The sequence below is a fragment of the Labeo rohita genome, chromosome 19, assembly GCF_022985175.1.
Source record: "Labeo rohita strain BAU-BD-2019 chromosome 19, IGBB_LRoh.1.0, whole genome shotgun sequence".
In the NCBI taxonomy this organism is placed as follows: domain Eukaryota; kingdom Metazoa; phylum Chordata; class Actinopteri; order Cypriniformes; family Cyprinidae; genus Labeo; species Labeo rohita.
The window spans coordinates 38,474,168-38,495,525 of record NC_066887.1 but is presented as its reverse complement, the minus strand read 5'-3'; the positions used below and the strand labels follow the sequence as shown (position 1 = coordinate 38,495,525).

General features: G+C 41.1%; 4 protein-coding genes across 5 annotated transcripts; 1 reads left to right on the top strand and 3 right to left on the bottom strand.

The window, feature by feature from the left end:
- Positions 1-3,065: 3,065 nt before the first annotated feature.
- mycbp (MYC binding protein) lies at positions 3,066-6,318 on the top strand. The gene is made up of 5 exons (XM_051137281.1): positions 3,066-3,213; positions 3,953-4,028; positions 4,109-4,157; positions 5,888-6,014; positions 6,121-6,318. The coding sequence occupies exons 1-5, from the start codon at positions 3,199-3,201 to the stop codon at positions 6,160-6,162; spliced, it is 309 nt and encodes a 102-aa protein (XP_050993238.1). The 5' UTR covers positions 3,066-3,198; the 3' UTR covers positions 6,163-6,318.
- Positions 6,319-8,770: 2,452 nt separating this feature from the next.
- On the bottom strand, positions 8,771-10,327 carry gja9b (gap junction protein alpha 9b). The gene has a single exon (XM_051136340.1). It carries the CDS (start codon positions 10,325-10,327, stop codon positions 8,771-8,773), a length of 1,557 nt encoding a protein of 518 aa, XP_050992297.1.
- A 1,685-nt stretch (positions 10,328-12,012) lies between these two features.
- On the bottom strand, positions 12,013-19,003 carry srsf10b (serine and arginine rich splicing factor 10b). Its single transcript, XM_051137278.1, is given in 7 exon segments — positions 12,013-12,547; positions 12,549-12,725; positions 15,123-15,173; positions 15,264-15,426; positions 15,505-15,608; positions 16,098-16,202; positions 18,759-19,003. Coding segments are annotated over 7 exon segments (732 nt in total). The 5' UTR covers positions 18,824-19,003; the 3' UTR covers positions 12,013-12,480.
- A 259-nt stretch (positions 19,004-19,262) lies between these two features.
- fabp10b (fatty acid binding protein 10b, liver basic) lies at positions 19,263-21,346 on the bottom strand. 2 transcript variants are annotated; one of them, XM_051137280.1, is made up of 4 exons: positions 20,859-21,346; positions 20,037-20,209; positions 19,622-19,711; positions 19,263-19,539 (listed from the first exon to the last, which is right to left on the bottom strand). In XM_051137280.1, exons 1-4 carry the CDS (start codon positions 20,929-20,931, stop codon positions 19,489-19,491), a joined length of 387 nt encoding a protein of 128 aa, XP_050993237.1. In that variant the 5' UTR covers positions 20,932-21,346; the 3' UTR covers positions 19,263-19,488. The 2 variants fall into 2 exon arrangements, with proteins under 2 accessions (XP_050993237.1, XP_050993236.1); XM_051137279.1 differs by lacking the exon at positions 19,263-19,539 and having other exon boundaries at positions 19,628-20,209.
- Between the last annotated feature and the right edge of the window lie 12 nt (positions 21,347-21,358).

Genomic DNA, 21,358 nt, shown 5'->3' with positions numbered 1-21,358 from the left:
TGGTTTGTAATGTATTTGTAGTGAAAACCATTGGAATTTCTGTGATGGTTTCTATTGTTGTTTTTCAGCAGTTGTATCTGATCACAAAATGTCAGTGTCTTCCTCACAAAGTTGGAATTACTTTGATCAAAATGATCTCACTAAATGAACTTACAAAATGGAAGTACTTTTAGTAAATCACATGAAATTCAAACAGTCGACCGAGGACAGACAGCCGTCCGTCACTGCATTCACGACTGCCGGTGCTGTTGTATAATGCTAACGCCTAATCATAAACTTGTTCAAAAATGGTGACAAAAAATTGATTATTAAAAAAAGATAAGGTCTTTTTCATTAAAGGTCATTTAAATAAGTGAATATTCATTTTTAATGAGCCCAAATATTCAAATATAATATTTTTGAAAAGTGCACATCCCTAGAAGCAGTGGTTCAGAGCATATCCACCCAACAGAAGGCAAGACTTCAACCAAAAAAGCATAATGGCTAACGCTAAGAAGACCAAAGGCTGTTTTCTTCGAAAGGATGCTCTGCTCTGCAGGTCTCTGCAGCACAGTAATGGGAGTAATGGGAGTTAACAGATCGGGACGGTTTTTTTACACCGTGTTACCTGATTGTCTGACGTCATACTGAAGGCAGGGTGAGGGGAATCGTTGTCATTGCATGATTTAGAAACACCCAGCAGTTGAAAAAGTCAGAAACGCCCACTTTTGCTCTGCAGAGACCTCAATAGGTGTGTTCAACTTGAAGCACGGCTACAGACGGCGGTCAACCAAATTAGCCGAGAGCAGTCGGGACGGAGTCGTCAAATCGGACACTTTCTGCTCTCGTTAGTGACGCTCATGTGGTGTTTGCATGCACTATCACAGATGAAGTGAATTAAATACAATATTTGTCAAATACACAGATGTTTGAGAAGCGTTTTCATGAGCAACAGAAACACTTTTCATAAACTGCTTAATACAACGCCATCTGAACAAGAATAATGATCAACATAAACATATACTATTTAAATACTAATAGAGTGGGGGTGTATATATACTTTCATCAGTGTTTTACAATAAATGTGACTCAACATAACATTTGTTCGTTCATTCGTTCATAGCCTAAGTTTATGTTCTGGCGTTTTTATGTATTCATAAAAGTTTAATTATTTTGTGTAGATTACCTTGACGGACAAAACGTTTACATTTTATGGACTGTGGTTGAACACAGAGCATATTTTGGCGATAATCCAAATGCCAATGGAAGAATCCTATTGGCTTTTTGTTGAGGGAACCAGTGCGACGCTAACAGCCGATCGGCCTACAGTGCCGTCATAGTACAGCGCTCTATTCAGCAAACGAGGCTTCGTTTCGAAAGGTCTCGAAACTTCAGTTTGAAGTACTAATGGTGTGAATATTTTAAATAAGAAAACTCTTTTATAAAATCAATATGCAGAAATACAGATTATAGTTACATATTCACCTAAACGCCAATTGTTTTGAGAATTCAGCAGTGTTGGGGTAATGTATTAGTAATGCGAGTTACGTAATCAGATTACTTTTTTCAAGTAACTAATAAAGTAATGCATTACTTTTTAATTTACAAAAAAAAAATAAAAAATCTAATAAAAAACAAACAAACAAAAAAACTAAAATAGATTCAGTATTCCTCAGAATGAATAACAACTGTGAAATGCAACTTAGAATATGATGCAAACCTGCGATAATAGTTATTTTAAATAACATAAATATCCTTTATGTATTTAATCCCATTTTATTAACCAGTGTCTTTGCTGCTGTGCTTTGAATATCCAATTCAGCCATTACAAGCAAAAATTACCCGAGACAAACTAACATTTGTTCTTATTTTTTTGTTTATTGCTGAAGAGTGTTGAACTCTCTTCTTCTGCGTTCTACTGTACAGACGTGACGTTACTTGAAAATACACATATGTTTTGTAAATTGGAGGAAGGCTCCATAAAACGTCCCTTTTTTGAACGGGTGTTTACCAGTTAAACAAATATTTAATTTTGTGTGTTTAAATATTAGATATTCAATATCAAACAGACAACAAAAAAGGGTTAAGATCTATTTTTATTACATGGAAATAAGAGTTTAGGGATTTAAAAAAAAAAAAAATAAAAAAAATTGGTGATTAATTTCTTAACTATGTACGGAAAATACCACACACAAACAAGAACAAAAAACTGAATCAATTAAATATACTGAAACAATTAATGATACAAAACATAAAAAGGCAAAACAAATGTAATACTTAAAATCTTTTCTTTTATTAATTTAAGTTATTCCCTGTATTTGTTGTTGTATATTTAAAACATGAAGAGGCATGAGATGATGAAAACTAATAATTAATAACACTCTTAATAATATCAACTTAAAACATATACTTAAAAGATGAATTATTCTATTTGTTTACCTTCATTTCATGTGAAGCTTGGAAGCGTGAACACGCGAAACAGCAGCAACACTGCAAAAACACACACACACACACACACACACACACACACACACACACACACACACACACACACACACACACAGGCCTTCACTAACAACACTAACAAGCACATGTTAGGAGTCGCTCATGATCGCTTTAGCTACACTCAAGCACTTCTGTTTGTAACAGGCACCTGCTCCTCCAGGTGAAGCCTTCTCTTCTTCTTCTTCTTCTTCTTCTTCTTCTTCTTCTAAGATCAACGGCGTATTGCTGCCCTCCACAGTCCGTTTGAGGAACTCTCCATAGAGGTTAAATTCTCTCATAGAGTCCAGTGAGGTGCAGAAATTTTACAGCAGCTTTTGATGTTTCATAGTCTTTGATATTAAGAAATTGTTTTAAAGATAAAGATGAAACTTTAGTTTCAGCTCAGAAAACATAATCATTCTTAAAGTTCGATAAGTAACACACTCCACACTCCACTCCATGTTTGCCAACAATTGCCAGCCCATAATTCATTGCACAGTTCCCCAGTCTTAAACTAGTGATCACCACACTGTCCCTCCTCTCTACATTTGTGTTTGTGAGGAGAAGCCGAGCAGTTTTCTTCTCAATCTGCGCGCGTGCGCGTTCAGTCACGCCGCGGCCCCTTTAAGCGTTGCCGGGGCGACAGTGTTTGTGTGCGTGTTCAGGTTCTGTTCGGCGCATGCGCGCGAAAGAGTCGTTCGGCGAATCAAACATTTGGTGACTTTGTCGTTTGCAATGGCGCATTACAGAGTGAGTAAACAACCAACCAACCAAACGAACGCACTGATAATACTCGACACTGAACCGCGGAATCAGACTGAAAGATTTTAAAGTCGAGTGTTGTAAACTGTCGCGAGTCACTGGACTGAATCATTTCGAGTAACGTTAGAGTCATTTGATAAGTGCTCGGTTTAGAAGCGCGTTTGTTTCTGTGAAGCTGCTTTGATTCCTTCTGTTCTGTGGAAACTTTGTGTAAATGTGTCGATCAAGAGTCTGCACTAACTTGGCTTTTCTCCCTGATGTCTTCAAGTGTTTGAATCCGTTTCAGTGCATGTATGACGTCTCAGCTTCACACAGGCGAATAGAATCAAATTAACTAGCAGCATCATCCACTAACTAACAACTAACTAACACAAAACTGTCTTCGTCTTCAACAAGATATTCTTTTACCCTTTCTCCTCAAATTCGTGACATTTCGTACAGCATATGCAGGCAGGTGTGTTTTGATGATGAGATGATCCTTGACCAGCAACACGACCAGTTAAGGACCAGCATAAACCAGCACCAAAACCTACCTACAGCATACGTTGGTTTTGTCACAGGGTGGTGATCTAATGAAATGACCCTCAGACTCTTTAAGTGTGATTCATCTGCCTTTCGTGAGCGTCTGTCGTCGATAGCAGGTTAACGAGGAAAGTTACTTTACACTGTGAAAATTGCAAATAAAGGTGGTGTCGTTCACATACTGTTTTTTTTTTTTCACGATCAGCCGGTGTCCGAGTCGAAGCGAGAGCAGTTCAGGCGATATCTGGAGAAAGCCGGTGTCCTCAATAGTCTCACCAACGGTAAGAACATCACAACCCACAGATTGAATGAGCATCTCTTGAACTTTTGTGTGTGGCTGACTTGATCTTCTACTTTTCAGTCTTGGTGGCTTTGTATGAGGAACAGGAGAAACCCAACAATGCCTTGGAGTATCCTTACACTGCTGATACGACCGTCTCTCAGAGAAATCAGATGCAGAGTTCACCCCGAAAATGAAAAGCAGTCATCGCTGACTTGTGTAATCCCACAGGTCCTTCTTTCTTTTCCGGTATCGAGCTTTTATAAAAAGACGCACGAGTATCACGCGATGATCCTGTGCGACACACGTGTGTTCTGGGGGAATATTATTAGAATATTAGGAATTATATTAGGAATATTATAGACTATATTAGCGCAGCAGTTCATCAGCCGGCCCCATAAAAGGCACACAAATTGGTGTGAAATTAAGACAAATGAAAACAACACAAATTTTAATTCATGTAGTTTCTTCTCTGAGGTAAATATATGGGTTGATCAAGATGCTGCAGCATCATCTTAAACCCAGGTCAGACGTCCGTTTCTTCCGGTGGTAAAATAGGAAAATAGGAAGTTAATCCCACACTGAAACTGGTTTATATGAGGTTGCAAATGTGCCAAAAAAGAGTCGACTGCTTTGTGCTTAGTACTATACATTTGTCTTTGTCTAAAGTCATTGCCTTCCTGTTCAGGTAAATCATTATATGTTGAGGTGTATGTTGTCTGTTGACGTGGTTTTAATCTGTCGTCCTGCCTACTTTTTCGTCTTTACTGTCATCATAAGCTTCATCAGCGCAGTAAAGTTAGTTTCACATTTGATATTCCAGTAATTCATTCCCTTACTGTCCATACAGTACACTGTAATTTCCATAAAATATTTGTAATGTGTACATACAGTAAAGGAAATCTCACCTGTAGTAAGTCAGTCTACGAATGTACTACAACCTTTGGAACATGGGAAAAAACCCTTTTGGTGAATTACTGTAACTTCTTTCTAAACGTATTTGTGCACTGTACAAACAGTATTACTGAAAACATAACAACCTTTGTAACTTGGGGAGGAAAAAAAAAGCTTTTTTTTTTTTTTATGGAAATATTTTGTGTACTGTACGGATGTTAAAATTTAATGTTCAGTTTCAAATTTGATTTGCATATTTGACCTGTTTTTTAACCTCAGTGTTTGATGTGAGTTTGATGTCTTTTGTTGGCCAACTTGGTGAAAAAAAAGAACATTTTGTTGTATTTCATGTGTTGTTTGCTTGTTGTGGGTTAGTCAGACGAACACGGAGTGCTTCTCACACCACAGCACGTTTTGCCTCATTGAACACACCCGATTCAGTTCATCAGCTCGTTAGTACAGTCTGAGAGACCTGAGCTGCTGTGTTAAATGAGGCAGACGTGTAAAATGTGCGGTGGTTTGGGTCCCGGACAGGTTTGAGAAGCACTGATTTACAAAAAACCAACGGCCAAGGACAGGATGTTTATTAAGTAATAAATAAAATGCAAGTTTTTCACCAAAACGCTTGGAACACTCGACACGCTTCACACGGGATCGTTCCGCGACACTTTTGCGGCTTTTTTTTTAAAAGCTTGATGCTGATCGCCATACGCCGCTATTATACGGATGTCTCTTTGAATTTCCCCTTTGTGGTCTGAAAATGAAAGAAGGGCAGTAAATGACGACTGGCTTTTCATGTTTGGGTGAGCTATCAAGTGCTAAATGACATAACATGAAGTACGTTATAAAAATAAGACCGCTGCGCAGAGTATTTGCGGTCGTTTACGCCGTTCGGTCGGTGGAAACGTGCCGAGGTCAGCTCAGGGCCTCGGCGGGTTTAACAGCCTTAACTAACCCGCTCATCAGCTTCATCAAGCATCACCTGGGCGCTGGACCCGAGGCCGACGACGCCGAGAGTCTGCGCCTGGAGCTGAGCCATTTACAACAGAAATACGATCAGGTGATGGAGGAAAACAAAGAGCTGAGGAACAGGGTGAGAGATTACACACGAACACAGCCGTGTCGACTACACCGCTTTACTCGAACTCAGGCTATAAACCGCTGCGCTGACGTGCCGTTTGTGTTTGTGTGGGTTTCAGCTGCTGCAGTACGAGCCGGCGCAGGACGTGGGAACAGAATAACACGACTGCCGCTTCACATTTTCACATATTTCTTCACATCAGTAGAATTCTTTGAGTTTGTTTGTTTTGTAGTAAATGTCCAAGAAGTGAATTCTTTTTTGTTGCTGTTCAGCCAAATTGTGCCTGATATTTAATTAAAGCATTTTTTGCACTGTTCCTGATTGACTCCTGATGTTGAATGATTTATAAAACTACAAACTATAGCAGTACACTTAAGAACCACGCTGAAACGGATCTGACAAAGATTTAGACCAGGGGTGCTCAACCCTGGTCCTGGAGATGGACTTTCCTGCAGAGTTCAGCTCCAACCCTGATCAAACACACCTGAACCAGCTAATTAGGATCTGAAGGAGCACTTGATAATTACAGACAGGTGTGTTTGATCAGGGTTGGAACTAAACTCTGCAGCAAAGTCGATCTCCAGGAACAGGGTTGAGCACCGCTGATTTAGACCATGGCACTCTCACATAAACATAATGGGGCTTTTTTTTATAATGAATAATGCATTGGCAGGTTTCTTAGATGTAAACAATCACAGTAGTCATATTTAGACTCATTTAAGGTTTGCTTGTTTCAAAAATAATATCTATTCACCCAAGACTACTCAAGCAACAGGCAGTAATAAGTAAATCATTAACGCAGGTTCAACAGTTATATTTCCGTAACAGTCATGTCGTACAAAAATAATCTCAAGTGCTTAAAGTGCATGACACAGTTTTGTGTTCTTTTTGCACTGTGAATAAGGTAAAAAATGAACTAATAGTTATCACCTTATCCAGTTCATTGATTATACTGATAATTGCAAATATCTTTTTTTGTATTACAGGTTTTCTAATATGTTAGGTTTAAATATGCAAATGATGCATTATTTAATGAAATATGTGCTAATTTGCATACATTTCTAGTACAAAAATCTAAACACCGGATGAAGTCAGTTTCAAAATTTTGTTTAATTTTTTTGACATATTAGAGTCAAAAGTTTTAACAGAGGGAATTTTTCTCATTTTGTCACTCCATAATTCAGAAACTACATATTATACTATATATTTTATGTACTATATATACACAACAATATATTTTCACAGTTTGGGGAGGAATAAAATGTTTATAAATTATATATGAACAAATCCCTCTGTAAAAACTTTCAGGATATAGACAGGAGTAAAAATGTTTGGTTTGGTGTGTAAGTGCTGCTGAAGTGTAGATTTATGGCTCAGTGTAGGAGAATAAAACAAATTTTGAGAAAACGGCCTTTAAAATATATATATTGTAATAGAAATCTATTGACACAAATAGATAAAGTGCTATAAAAGAAACACTTAACAGTGTGTTTTGGATGTTTTTCTTTCCAGTAGTCTGAAAAAGAAAAAAAAACTATGAAAATTGTTAAGTAAATTTGATCTCTGCATAAATTCTGCAAGGTTATACAAACTTGCACTCAGTTGTACCATGTACGTACGTGTTCAGCTGCCAGCTGTTTACATCCTGACTGTATCACGTAATATGTATTGCTGATTGAACACCAGCAACAACAACATTCTGTTCTAGGCCTTTACCGCTACACACATCAATATAGACACTAAGATATGTCTGTCAATCACAGATGGTTTCATCTATAAACTTCTATGAATATGAGACCCATCAAGCCACAACACAACAAGGAAAATATTTAGAAGGTCCAGGCTGAAAATAAAGTTTCAAGCCTTGTGTTCAAAGCGACAGTTCACCCAAAAATGATCATTATAAAACAGATAGTTCCAGTCTTGGATTCTGATTGGTTGAGCCAAGTTTGAAACTGTTGTAAATTACTCTACAAACATACACCTTTGTTTACGTCTGTGTGTTTCTCAGCAACCGTTTCTGAGGAACTACATTGTTTGGCAGAAGAATAAAGCAATAAGCCCCAAGAAGCCGTGGTTTACAATGAATTTATAACAGCTAAGGGGCGTTGTTAGGCACGATGCAAAGCGGAACTGTTATAAATTCACTGTAAACCACGGCTTCTCAGGGCTTATTGCTTTTATAAAACGGTTATTCCATTTACATAGTAATGTTTCACAAAATAAAACCACGAGCTTTCTTGCTTCAATAAAATTATGCAAAACAAAACAACAAATGTTTACTTTCACGAGCCGTCATGTATTCCCTTCTAGCCGCAGCATCTACGGGGATTTCTAAACGCTTATTGAGAAACAGCCAACGTAGTTCCTCAGAAACAGTTGTGGTTGCCAAGCAACACACAAAAATAAACAAAGGTGCATGTTTTAAGAGTAATTTACAACAGCTTAAAACGTGGCTCAACCAATCAGAATTAAAGGAACTATCCGTTTTATAAAAAAAGCAATACGCCCCGTGAAGCCGTGGTTTACAGTGAAGGGGGTTTTAGGCACTGTTTGCTTCAAGTCATGTCTAACAATGCCCCTTAGCTGTTCTAAATTCACCGTAAACCACGGCTTCACAGGGATTATTGCTTTATTGTGTCATCATTATCACACCCTCATGTCATTCCAAACCTGTATGACTATACAAAACAACACATTTTGAAGAACACAGGTAACCAAAGAGTTGATTAATCCAAACTACGGAAATCAATGGAGTCCATGAACTGTTACACACATTCTTCAAAATATCTCCTTTGATGTTCAGCAGAAGAAAGACATTCATATGCGGGGTTGGAATGACACGAGGGCGGGTAAATGTGGACAGATTGATCATTTTTGCCTGAATGATCCCTTTGATTAAGACCACAGAGAACAGCTTCTGATTCCTGTGAGAAACGCACACAGAGCCTCAGATCTGCAGGTCGCCGACCACTCGTCTGCTGCCGCCCGCTGCTGCTGCTGCTGCTCGCCAGTGAAGTCCGTTGTCGACTGGGCGAGAAGGTGGGACTTCCTGCAGAACCGTGCTGCCGTGAGCCGGAGCTGGGCTCGGAGTCCGGCGTGTGCATCCCGCCGGCTCTCCTCAGGTCCGATTTAGAAACGGCCCTGCCGCACCGAGTCCTGAAGCCCTGCTCGGCCGAGTCTCCGCTGTCTGAGCCGTTCCCTTCCGCCACCGTGCTGCAGTTCCAGGACGGACTGGCTCGCTGCTGCTTGCGCGGGTCTGCTATCGGGAGACCGCCGAAGCCTGAGCTTACGGACTCCGGCAAGAAGCGCGTGCGCACGACGGGAGAGTGGGTCTCGCTGCACGGGTTGTTTGAATTGGTGTTGCGCTCCAGCGGCGGACCGGCAACCGACGCGCCCTGGATGGGCACGAACGCAGATGAGGGGTTAATGAGCGCGGGGTACGTGGGTCCGTTGCCCTGTTTCTCCAGGAGCGGAGCCAATAGGCCGGGCGCCGTCGGGATGGTGGCTTTGCGGCCCTGGCTCGCGCACACCTGATGCATGACTGAGTTCTTCTCGGCGCCGCAGCAGTCGTCTTTCGGGTGCGGGTAGTAGTCCAGGAGCCCCTTCTTCAGCTTCTTGTAGGCCAGGTGCAGGATCTCCAGCAGGCTGAGGAACAGTGACGTGGCGGCGATGCCCTGCATGAACACCATGAAGACGCTCTTCTCGGTGGGCCGCGAGACGAAGCAGTCCACCACGTTGGGACACGGCTCTCGGTCGCACTTGTACAGAGGCTTCAGCTGGTGGCCGTACAGCAGGTACTGGCCCGTCATGAAGCCCACCTCCACCAAGGAGCGGGTCACGATGTGCGCCAGGTAGGTGCGCAACAGCGGCCCCCGGAGCGGAGCCTTGTTGAGCTTCCCCTGCTCCAACTGCCGCAGCTCCCGCTCCGCTCGGCGCCGCGGCTCCGCCAGCTCCGCGTCCATCGTCTCCAGCTCGCGCCGGAGAGCAACCCTCTTGCAGTGACGCTCCTTTTCCAGGGCACGCAGCTGGTAAATGGCGTGGCCCATGTAGACCAGAGAGGGCGAGGAGACGAAGATGACCTGCAGGACCCAGTAGCGGATCAGGGAGACGGGGAAGGCGCGGTCGTAGCAGACGTTGCGGCAGCCGGGCTGCTCCGTGTTGCAGATGAAGTCGGACTGCTCGTCGTTCCACACGTCCTCGGCCGCCACGCCCAGCACCAGCATGCGGAAGATGAAGAGGATGGTGAGCCAGATCTTCCCCACCATGGTGGAGTGGATGTGAACCTCCTCCAGAATCCCACCCAGAAAGTTCCAGTCGCCCATCCTCACACAGACGTCGCCGCCACCGCTGGAAGAGGGACGACAACAAAATCTTTACGGTCCTCCAAATCCGTACCAAATTTCACAGATGAGACATACTAAACAACTCAATACTCACCATTCGAAACGGTCACTTGTCCAAAGGATTTAAAAACGCTGAACGATGAGAAACTGTTATTCATGCTGTGGCATGATCAAAATACATCTAGCAATGATCCGAAAGAGGCTGCTGTGTTCTTCATTCGACCGGACGCCACGGTTTGAGAAATGTAGGTCGCTGCTAACTTTATATCCCGGCAAAAGCGATCAATGCGATTTGTTGTCGTGCCGCCGTAAAGGCCTGCAGGTCAATTGGATGACGCGTTGTCTGTACTGATGTGGCGTGACACCGCACTGCTGCAATCACACAACTCACAAAGCAATTATGCTTTATCAAAGCATCGGGCTGTTAAACGAAGAGACTCAGGTTCTGCTGAAGCACCAACAGTGCTGTGTATCTGTCGATACTTATTATCCTGATTAACGATCAATCGGTCATGTCCGATTTCATACATGAACTGCTCTCCCAGAATCCAATCAAGGTTTTCCCTCGAGCCGATAACCAGAAAGCACAGGGGCGCTGCTTCGGCATCTCTCGGCCAATCAGGAGTCTGCTGAGGCAGCGGATTGTGGGATGGATTTCTGTGGCGTGCAAACAGGTTCATTGATTTGCCAGTTTTGGATGTGAGCGGCTGTTCTCTTACACGCAAATGATGATGATCATCTAATGCTGAAGGGTCACGTGGTCAGCGGCTAGATTTATTTGACACGTGCCGTCAAAGGTCGCTCGTGTGGAAAACGCGACGGTTCAAAGCACAGGACAAAATGAAGTGTCTGTGGCGGGTCAGCATTTTATGACAACATGTAAGATAATAGATCATTGGCAAGACCATAAACAATTATCCTCATGTCAGAAGTTTCTCTTCCATGAACCATAAAAGATCATATGCAGTTGCATAAAAGGTTTAGACAAGTCTTAAAAGTTAGTCATCTAATTTTTTTCTCCAAGACTGGTTAAATTTTCTACAATTTGGTTACGTAAAAACTTAGATTAGTCTGAGTTGAATCCAAAATACAAGACTGATTACCCCTTCGTTAACTGCTAGTTGGTCAAACTAGTTTGTTAAACACGGTCTTAACATAGAGGCTTTACGTTTATGCAACTGACCCCGTATCTTGACTTGACTTAAAATTGCACAGGGTGTAACATGGTAATAAAAAAATAAATAAAATCAGTTTTTGCAAATAAACTCTTCAAATGTTCTTTAGATTTTGAAACTGTTCTTCACACCAAGACAAAAAAAGTGGTTCTTTTAAGAACTCGTCATTGAAAGATTGTTTTGGGAACCAAAACAGGTGCTTTTATGGCATCACTATGAAAAAACGTCTTGTGAAACCTTGAATTTTAGAAGAGAACAAATTTGGAAGGACATGAAGGTGAGTAAATGGCAAAACTACAGGTGAACTACTAAGTTTTGGAAACTCAGTCAGAACTCTAAAGTCACGTAGCTGGATTAGAAATTACAAATTAATCTAGACATTAAAAAAAAAAAAAAAAAAAAAAGCACAAATTAACAATTTCCTTCAAAATTATTAGAAATCAAGATCTGAGGACAAATGGAAAAATGAAGTAGATCAACACAACAGCAGACTGATGCACAAGAAATTTATTTCATTCTGAGGTTACATGTAAAAGGCCTGCAAATTTCACAATAAAACACATCTGAGACACTCATGGAAGACCGTTTCAAATGGATGGCCATTACTGCTCAACTAAAAAAAACAACAGAAAAAAAAAAATCTCATACAAAAATATTGACGCGATTTTCATCTCTCACTCTGCACAGGCTGGCAAACGCAGCCGCGCTTGTAAACTAAACCGCACGGACATCTTTCACCCAATACGTCGACGCTAACACTCTGCAGCCCGTTAACAGACACGTGTGCTAAAGCAGGCAATAGTTTGATTCCCTCTCCTTATTAAAAGAAACGAACAGACGGCTGTCACGCGCAGACATTCACGCAGGACCTCCAACCTCCAGTATGATTCTACACTGCACCCAAAGCTAAACAAAACGACCGATCCACTCGGAAGCCTGCCGTCTGTCCGCCGGCGTCTAATGCCCCCAGGACTTGTGTCCGGCCCAGGAGCGCGAGCGGGAGCGGGACCTGGAGCGGGTCGGGGGAGCGGGACTGAGAGCGCGTCTTCTCTTCAGCAGCGCCGTCCTGAGTCTCTGCGTGGAGGTCGCCGGCGTCCCGCGGGCTGGCGGACTTGGACCTGGAGCGCGATCGAGCTCCGCCTCTGCTCTTCGAGTGGGAGGGGCTGCGGGAGCGATGGCGGTCGCGCCCGGACGGCCTGTGCCTGCGGGAGTCACATGACCGTTCATAAGAATTACAATAAAGTCACATGACAGACACACAGATACATTTTTTTTTTTATAAGTTATACATGTCCCTAAAGGACAAAAATGCAAAATGTTAAAAAAACAAAACAAAAAAGGGTCATAAAAATATTAAATTATTAACCAACATCAGTCCTGATCATAACTAGCGAATATTATTATTTATTAGGGCCTAATCTGCAAGAAGCGCAAAAAGATGTTTTTCGGTGTTTATCGGTGCATTTTGCCGTCTTCAGCCATGTATTCACTAAGATAAAGACTGTCATTTTCTTCTTAAGAAAGAAATTAAAATGATTACGGTGCTGTTATTTGTGAAGTAGATGAGTGTTTATCATGAAGAAGCTGTGAATGTGCTTTGCGACGACGCATCTCGTCAAATGCGTTATACAAATAAACGTGAATTACGATGAGAGAAATGTCTGAGAAAATTGATTTTGGCTGGAGCTTAAGCCCCATTAAGTGTTTCAAATGCACACTGTACTAAACAAGCTCAAAAAAAAAAAAATAAATAAATAAACCTGACACGCATCACGTATCGTTTATGATTTCGGCAACAAAGCCGCAGCTGCTTCATATACGCAGCACTGAAGCTGCTCTGTGTTGTTTACGCTCGGGAGGCTGCTTTACAGAGCGCTGTCCTGAGTGTTGCCATGTCCTCAAATATACAAGCGCTTTTAGGTATGTTGTTTGGTCTTGGCTCATAAAGCTAGGCACTTCATGGAGTTAATAAAGTGGTCTGTTGTGGATATGAGATGCATGATTTTTTTTTTGGTGTCATAAAACAGCATTTAGGTGTTTCAGTGGTTTTTTTGTGCTTGCCCTTGTTGAAGATCTGGTAACACTACTGACACACTACCGCAGGACTCGTGAGCACAACTAACCCGTGTCAAAATATGCTAAGGTTAAGACTTCTTTCACTGTTATTTTCTTGCATCTCATATACAGATGAACACACAGTTCTGATGTGTGTTTAACCCTTGTGCGTCAATTTAAAAAAATGTTACACATTGGTCCTTAGTGGACAAAAATGTCCATATCAAAAAACTGTCATAAAAATTTCAAGTTAGGACAGACATAAGCTTAAAAAGTGAAACTCAAAAAAAAAAAAAAAAAAAAAAAAAAAAAAAAAAAAAAAAAGTTATAGAGGTTTAATTTTATGAAAATGCTTTATGAACAATAAACAATAAGTCTAAATAAGTTGTGTTCCAAATTTGAGGTTGATATCTCAAAAAATGAGCTTTCAGGAACATTTTATTCAGGCGCAGTACCAGATTTTGCCCATTAGATGCAGCAAAACTCCGCTGCTGCACACACTGGTTGGATTTGTGATTTTCAGTAGAGTTTTTCTCTCTCAAATGTAACAAGCACACAAACAAATTTTTTTTTTTTTGACACACATACAAACCACACTCTGACATTCACACCAACACACACACACGATTATAGCTGCATTATTTATCCAATTGTCTCTATAATATGCAGAAGCAGAAAACAGGAATAAAGTGAGTATTTACTTTATTGGCTAAATCTGGCTAAAAAAAAAAAGGCACCATCTGGTTAAAAAAAAAAAAAAAGAAAAAAAAAAAAAAAACAGTAAATAATATTATTTTGAAGCCTTGCCAACAGAATGAAAGTCTGTTAACAAAAATTCCATCATTTTACAGTTAAATGGCACTGTGATTAAAAATAGCCGTTTTAGTGGGTCTTAATGGAGAGACTTTTGTCCTTGAGGTCCTGAGAGGAACTATTTTTTGTACCTAGTGCAAAATAGATTTATTAAAGGAAATGGGGGTGAAATAGTACAATTCCAATAAAGATACACACCTGTGCAAAAATTTATGCAGCTGGCAATAACACAGGCAGAACAATAAAAAAAACTGAAAAGGACAAAAATGTCCAAAAGGTCGCACAAGGGTTAAATACCTCATTAACAACTAGTTGTTCGGTTCAGTTCTGTACACACTGCGTAGAATTTCTGTAGATGCGGTTGTCGCTACCTGTATTTTGGTGAATTATGTGTGTGCAGCAACATTGCCAAGTCCACGGTTTTCCCACAGAACTGGGCTACTAAGAAACAACCCCAATAACATTATATTTAGCCCCTGGGATGTGAACTGTACCAGGGGAACCCTACCAAAAAGTGTATTTTAACCCCCGGAATGTGATTTTTACTGGGGGACCCCCCCTCGAAACACAATTAGGCTAGTTTTGAGCAGCAATTGGGTGGGTTTTGTTGTGAAAACCTGGCAACCCTGGTGTGCAGAACGCTATTAAGGAGTAAAAGGTGCGCTGACAACCGAATTTAGCTGCAGTGTGTACATGGCCACTGTGAATCAGACACACGTTTAAGCATGTACCTGTCATGTTCTCGGCTGCGGCTGCGTCTGCTGTGCGTCCTTCCTCTGGACCTGGGGGGGAAAAAAAAAAACAAAATGACAAAAAAAAAGGTCAGTGTCGGGTCCCGCACGACTGAGGGCTGATGCGTGACGCTCGCTCACTCTCTAGGGCTCTCCGATCGTCTGCGGCGCCTCTCGTAGGACGGGCTGCGTGACCTGCGTCTGTCGCGGCTGCGGCTGCGCGAGCGTCTGCGCCGGTCGTAGTCGTCGTGTCGCGAGTGGCTGCGCGGCGAGTGCCGCTCCTTGGACTTCATCTGCCCGGGCGCTGAGAAACACACTGGAGGTCAGTCGCGATCGCTCTGCAAAAAGCACGCTTTCATTTTGGTTTTTAATCAGCACTTACTCTTGCGATCGCCCTGGGCGAACTGGATCTCGATCTGCCGTCCGCACACCCACTTCCGGTCCAGATTGTGCAGGGCGTCCTCCGCGTCCCGGACGTCCTCGAACGTGCTGCGCCGTTAAGGGCTTTAACTGAACGTGCTCATCTCGCACACATCATGTGACAAACACACACACACACACACACTTGCGTCCTGAATCATGGAGGATACGTGGAGTCACCTTTACCTTCATCTTTACGCTCTTTAAAAGGCCGCCGCTCGTCTCGGCCCCGTAACGCCTGCGCTTTGTTTGCTCTGTGTCGGACAAGTCCGAGCGCCTCTTTCTTCTCCTCTTTGTCTCTTCGAGCTTTAATTTGCTTTCTTTTCACACTCTGCCTCTCTGTAAGCGGCCGTCTTTCTTTCTTTCTTTCTTTCGGCGGCTTGGCTTTTAGTCCTACTCTACACGGCTCTTTAACTCTGTCTTTGTGCCGGGCTCCACCAGGGGACGCCGTTACACAGTCTGGGGCGACAACAGAGAAATAAGGGTTAGAGCGGCGCGTCCGGAGCCCTGCGGACAGAACGCTCGGCGCGCGCCGCACTCGCAGTCAAAGGATATTGAATGTACGCAAATCCTCTCGGCCGGCGTGAATAGAAGTCTAGGGGAATGTAGACGTCGGCAATGGGCCCGTATCGGCCGAACTCTCGGCGCAGGTCCTCTGGCCTGAACACCGGGAAATAACATCTTACTTTCTGAAAGCGCTGGGTTACCAAACCATCCAAAAACATACTTACCGCACGCTTACAGGGACAGTTCACCCACAAATGAAAATACACCGTTTGTTTACGCGTCCTCGGGCCGGCCATCATCCGAGACAAAGTGACTTTTGTTCTTCAGTAGAACCGTTAAGAAGATTTCTAGCTGAAATCGTGCTCCTTGGCCATCGGTAAAATAAAAATTAAAAAAAAAAAAGGCAATGGCTACCGACACTTTGAGAGTCATAAAAGCATATGAGCAATGCTAAATGAATCCTCTTGGCTGCTGACGATATACTGAAGCGAAACGATCAATGTGCAAGAAACTAAACATTATTTTCAACATTATTACCTGTAATCCACATCGTACAGATACTGTAAAATGGAATTCCAGAACTTTCAAAGGCTTTTTTTGGATTTTAAAGAAATTCAATCAGAGATCTCAGTTATCAAACAATGTTTTTATTTCAAATTCAAAAAAAAAAAAAAAAAAAGTCCCAATCTAAATCAAAAGAATTGCGATCCTCGCTCCGAGATCTAAATGAAATGATACACAAACCACAGTCTGGAGAATCATCCTTTCAGACCAGGACTCGGAGCACAGATCGCAAATCATTTTTGTATTGTGAATCATTTGATTTGAATCACTTAACTGACAAAATGATTCCAAACCCGTTCCAATTTAAATCAAATGATTTGCGATACGCAATTTAAAGTCCCGATCTGAATCAAATCATCAAATGATACGAGATCCGATTGGAGTGCATGAAAGCTTGAATTATTTTGACACGATGGTTTGACTGATTCAGAGTTTCGTAAAGCTGTTTCACCCATCACTACGTGCTTTTTAAAATCAATACAAGCAATGTTGAAATTTTAAAATTAATGCATTTAATGTGATCTGGGTTTTGCTAGTAAATCGCTTGACATGAATGATCGAGTCACAAGTTTGAATCAATCGGAGCGGTTCCACCTTAAACGACTCATTTGATTCAGTTTGCTTGTTGTGTTACACGACACTGTCAGTACTAATACTGGCTTAGCTCGATTGTTTTCTGACATTAACTGAAATAAGCAAAAAGGGTATGATTTTTTTTTTTTTTACACTGAGTGAATTTTGCGTGAAAAGAACCCATGAATCATTCTTTTGAATCGGTTCTTTCTGGTGAACTGTTTGAACCAGTTCGGACCGAACTGTCTGAAGCGAGCAGCAGCACAGATCAACGATGACTGACGGTCACTATGACGAAGAAAGAAAAGGTTTCGTTTAATGAGACCCCAAAATATCATCACTAGGATTCATTTTGTGTTGCCTGATCTGCTTTTATGTGTCTCAGTGTGACGGTACCCATTGACTTACATGTTATGAATCACCAAGGAGCATGGTTTCAGCTAAAAATCCTCTTTACTGTTCTACTGAAGAAAAGTCATCACCCACATCTCGGATGGCTCGAGGGCCAGTAAATTAACAACGAATGTTCATTTTTGGGCGAACTGTCGCTTTAAAGGAGACAATAATCACACATGAAACACTGCGTGCGCTGCGGGCGTTTTTTACAGCAATATTCTGAGTTCAGCACAAGTTAAACCCGTTCAGCAGCATTTGCAGCAGGTATACCGATGATTAAAACAAACAAACACAGCATTTTGTCACAGCACAGATCTGAATTATGCTGCGGCTCTTAAGATGGGGCCCATTTCTGGAGGATTTAAAAGCGCTTACATTCTCCTGTTAAAATGTTGTAGAGATGTACCTAACTTGTAGAAATGTATGATGAAACATTAAAAGTGAGTTGAAAATGATTAGATATTGACAAAACCTAATTTGTTGTATTATTTAAAATGAACATTTTAGGGTATGGTGTTGTCATGGCGACTGAACAGTAAAATTGTACATAACCTCACACAGGAAACGCTGGTATTTTAACTTGTACTGTTTTACTCCATTCATCGCCCTTTTTTTTTTTGGAAATTAATTTCTGTTCTCATCCACATTACACCACAAATGCTGTCCCAGAATATTCCTTAAACGCCCCGATTAAATAAAGGTCTTCAGGACATGAAGTGAAGTAAACAAACAGTGATTTTATCCCGATGTTTCTGATCATAAAAATCCTGCTTTATGGATCAGTTATTGACATTAAACTATAATAACATTATACTTCAGTTAATGCAGAAACAAATAAAAACAAGCTTCATATTCGAAAAGTTTGGATTCTGAAATGCAACAAGCACATCATTATTTAGTACACAGATATCAAACATCATTACAGTGCATGAGCGGAGAAAATGGATATTTGTAAAGAAAAAACATTAGTAATACTAACAATAACAATAATAATAATAATAACAAAACGACAACATTTACGCGCCAAACACAACAAACGCTTTTCAAGCACGCACTGCTGCAGAAATGCTGTATTATAAACACGTTTGCCCAGAGACATCAACTTAATTCGTGAGAAATATAAGAGATGTGTGAATAAAGTCTTACGAAAGCGTGAATAAATAAAGTTTGACTCACCGCGACTCGTCGGAAATATTTCGGACGAACAGAGAGCTGTTGGGCGGCCTCATGTACCGAGACATTCTAAGTGTAATTAAAGTCTCTTATGCTCGTTGACGCCAAATATAAAAGACTTTCAAGAATTTTGAGATTTGAAATCTTCCTCCTCCACGCGGTTCTGTGTCGCTTTCACTTGAGCAGCATCGAGGCCTGAAACAGCAGCTGCGCGTCAGTGAGACGAAAATCTCGCAGCGCCGCCTAGAGACGCGCTCCGGCACTGCAGCAACGCGCCTTAGCAACGCCTCATAACTCACACACAAACCACAACAAACGAACACCAAACCACGGCGCATTACACAAATACATAAATAAAGATTTGTTCAGTATGGAGAAATGTGATTAAACATTTTTATTGGGCCGTGTTATACAAACTTAAAATGTATTGAGTGATTGAAATTGTACCATAATAATAATAATAATAATAATAATAATAATAATAATAATAATAATATTCTTGGACATTATAATCTATAAATATTAATGAAATTACAGCCTTTTGAAATCTGTATTTACTATATTTATTGATTTTGCAGTAATAATTGCTGTTGGTATGTTTTAAATCAGAATATACAGGCCAACAAACTTAAAAAAAAAAAAAAATTAAATGTCATTTTTATCACAAGAAGATGATTTATAAGAGATTTATTATATAGTGACAGTAAAAATGTGAAATTGTTGATGTGGATCATTAAACACGTCTGCTCCTCCTGATGAGAGTCGCGCTTCCTGCAGAGAACGTCTAAAAACACAGAGAAATTAAATATTATTACTTTAATTATAATTATAATTATATTCCATGTAGGATCACGCGAGCCTCTGACCTCGATCATCTCCTCGCCCCGGATCTCTCTCACGAGCGTGAGTTTCTCGGATTCGATCACGATCTTTCCATCGATGAGTCGAGATGTGGCCTGAAACACAAACGACTCAAACTGCTGCTTATAAAAGATCGCGACACACCATAATCAGCTTATATATGAATACATCACTACCTATATAACGCGCGCGCACAGATCACGTGACTCACGCGCAGTGTTTTTAATAACCTCCAACAGCTCGTTTACACACTCATTAGCTGGGGTCAATTCCGACTCTTTTTCGTTTAGACATTACACATTGAGCTGCAGTGTTTTTTTGTGATAGCCCAATCGAGTTACAGTGGTTTTGTTGCGGTAACCGCGGATCGAATGAATCACATGTTCGAATCCTCTTTGGTGACTCGTTTGAATGAATCACCTTGATCTTCTGTCCGTCCATGGTGCTGAACTCGCTCTCGGCGCCGATGGTGAAGGTGTTCGTGTTGGTTCTCAGCGGAGTTTTCACACAGATGCTGAATTCGTCTCCGTTTTGTCGGATGGTGGTCAGAGGTTTGACTTCATTCATCATTTTAATGTAAATCTCTGGAGCCGCTGCTCATAAAAAACACTTTATGAAGAACATTTACAGCAGTGTACACGAGAAACAGAGACTGACTAAATAAATGACAGTCGTTTTCTGAAAAAAGGCACCAAAATCAGAGTTTAAAAAATCTAACAGTTGATCAAGAAAAATAAGCCTAATTCAAAGAGAAAACAAGATCATTTTTTTCTGACCCATTTGCAGGTGTTTGTTCTTGTTTTGATAAAAATGTTAAAAGTCTTAATTTTGACACAGAACCCTGCTGGAAAAAAATACAATAGAAACCATCACAGAAATTCTAATGGTTTCCACTACAAATGACATTACAAACCATCAACTTTTAACCATTTAACCATGTTTAAAATGTTTTTTTGTGTTCTGTTTTAGAACATGTTCCATTAGGATTATAGAGACCGACAGGCACTATTAGAGTTTCCATTATAACCAGTTAAACCATTACAAACTCTGTGATGGTATCTGTTGGTTTGTTTTTCAGCAGAGAAAACAAGACTTAATATGTCTGATATTATTTTGCTTCACCACTAAACATCTCTTGATTTAACGATGCTTGTACAGTGGAAAACGAGACCAAAATACTGAGGAAGAGCTTCATTTTGGCATAAAGAATTGTTTAAATGAATGATTTGATTTGTGACTCACAGACGGCTCGGAGAAACTCCTCTGCGTTCTCCTGTTCATACAGTTTCCAGCTTCCACTGAAATCCACAGCCATCCTTCAAGCAGCGTTGAGATACGAGCTCTAGATGAGACGGATCCTCAGCTTCGTTACTGTGTTTGTGCTGATTCACTTAATGAGTCTCAGGAGATCATCAACACAGGCTTATGTCTGAGTCTCCACAGCGATGCTTCAGTCTCACATGAGTCTCTTTAGTGCCCACATTACACGTCAGTTACTGCGAAATAACACCTGCAAACACACGTCCATCATCATTCCCCAAAGACAAAGCAGATGTCAGTCTGAACGTTCACGAGTCAAAGGTTTGGGGCTGGCAAGATTTTTTCTTCTCCTCACCAAGACTGCATTTACTTAATCCAAAATACTGTGAAGAACAGTGAAATATTATAACCGGTATAGCAGGTGTTATTTCGCAGTAACTGACGTGTAATGTGGGCACTAAAGAGACTCATGTGAGACTGAA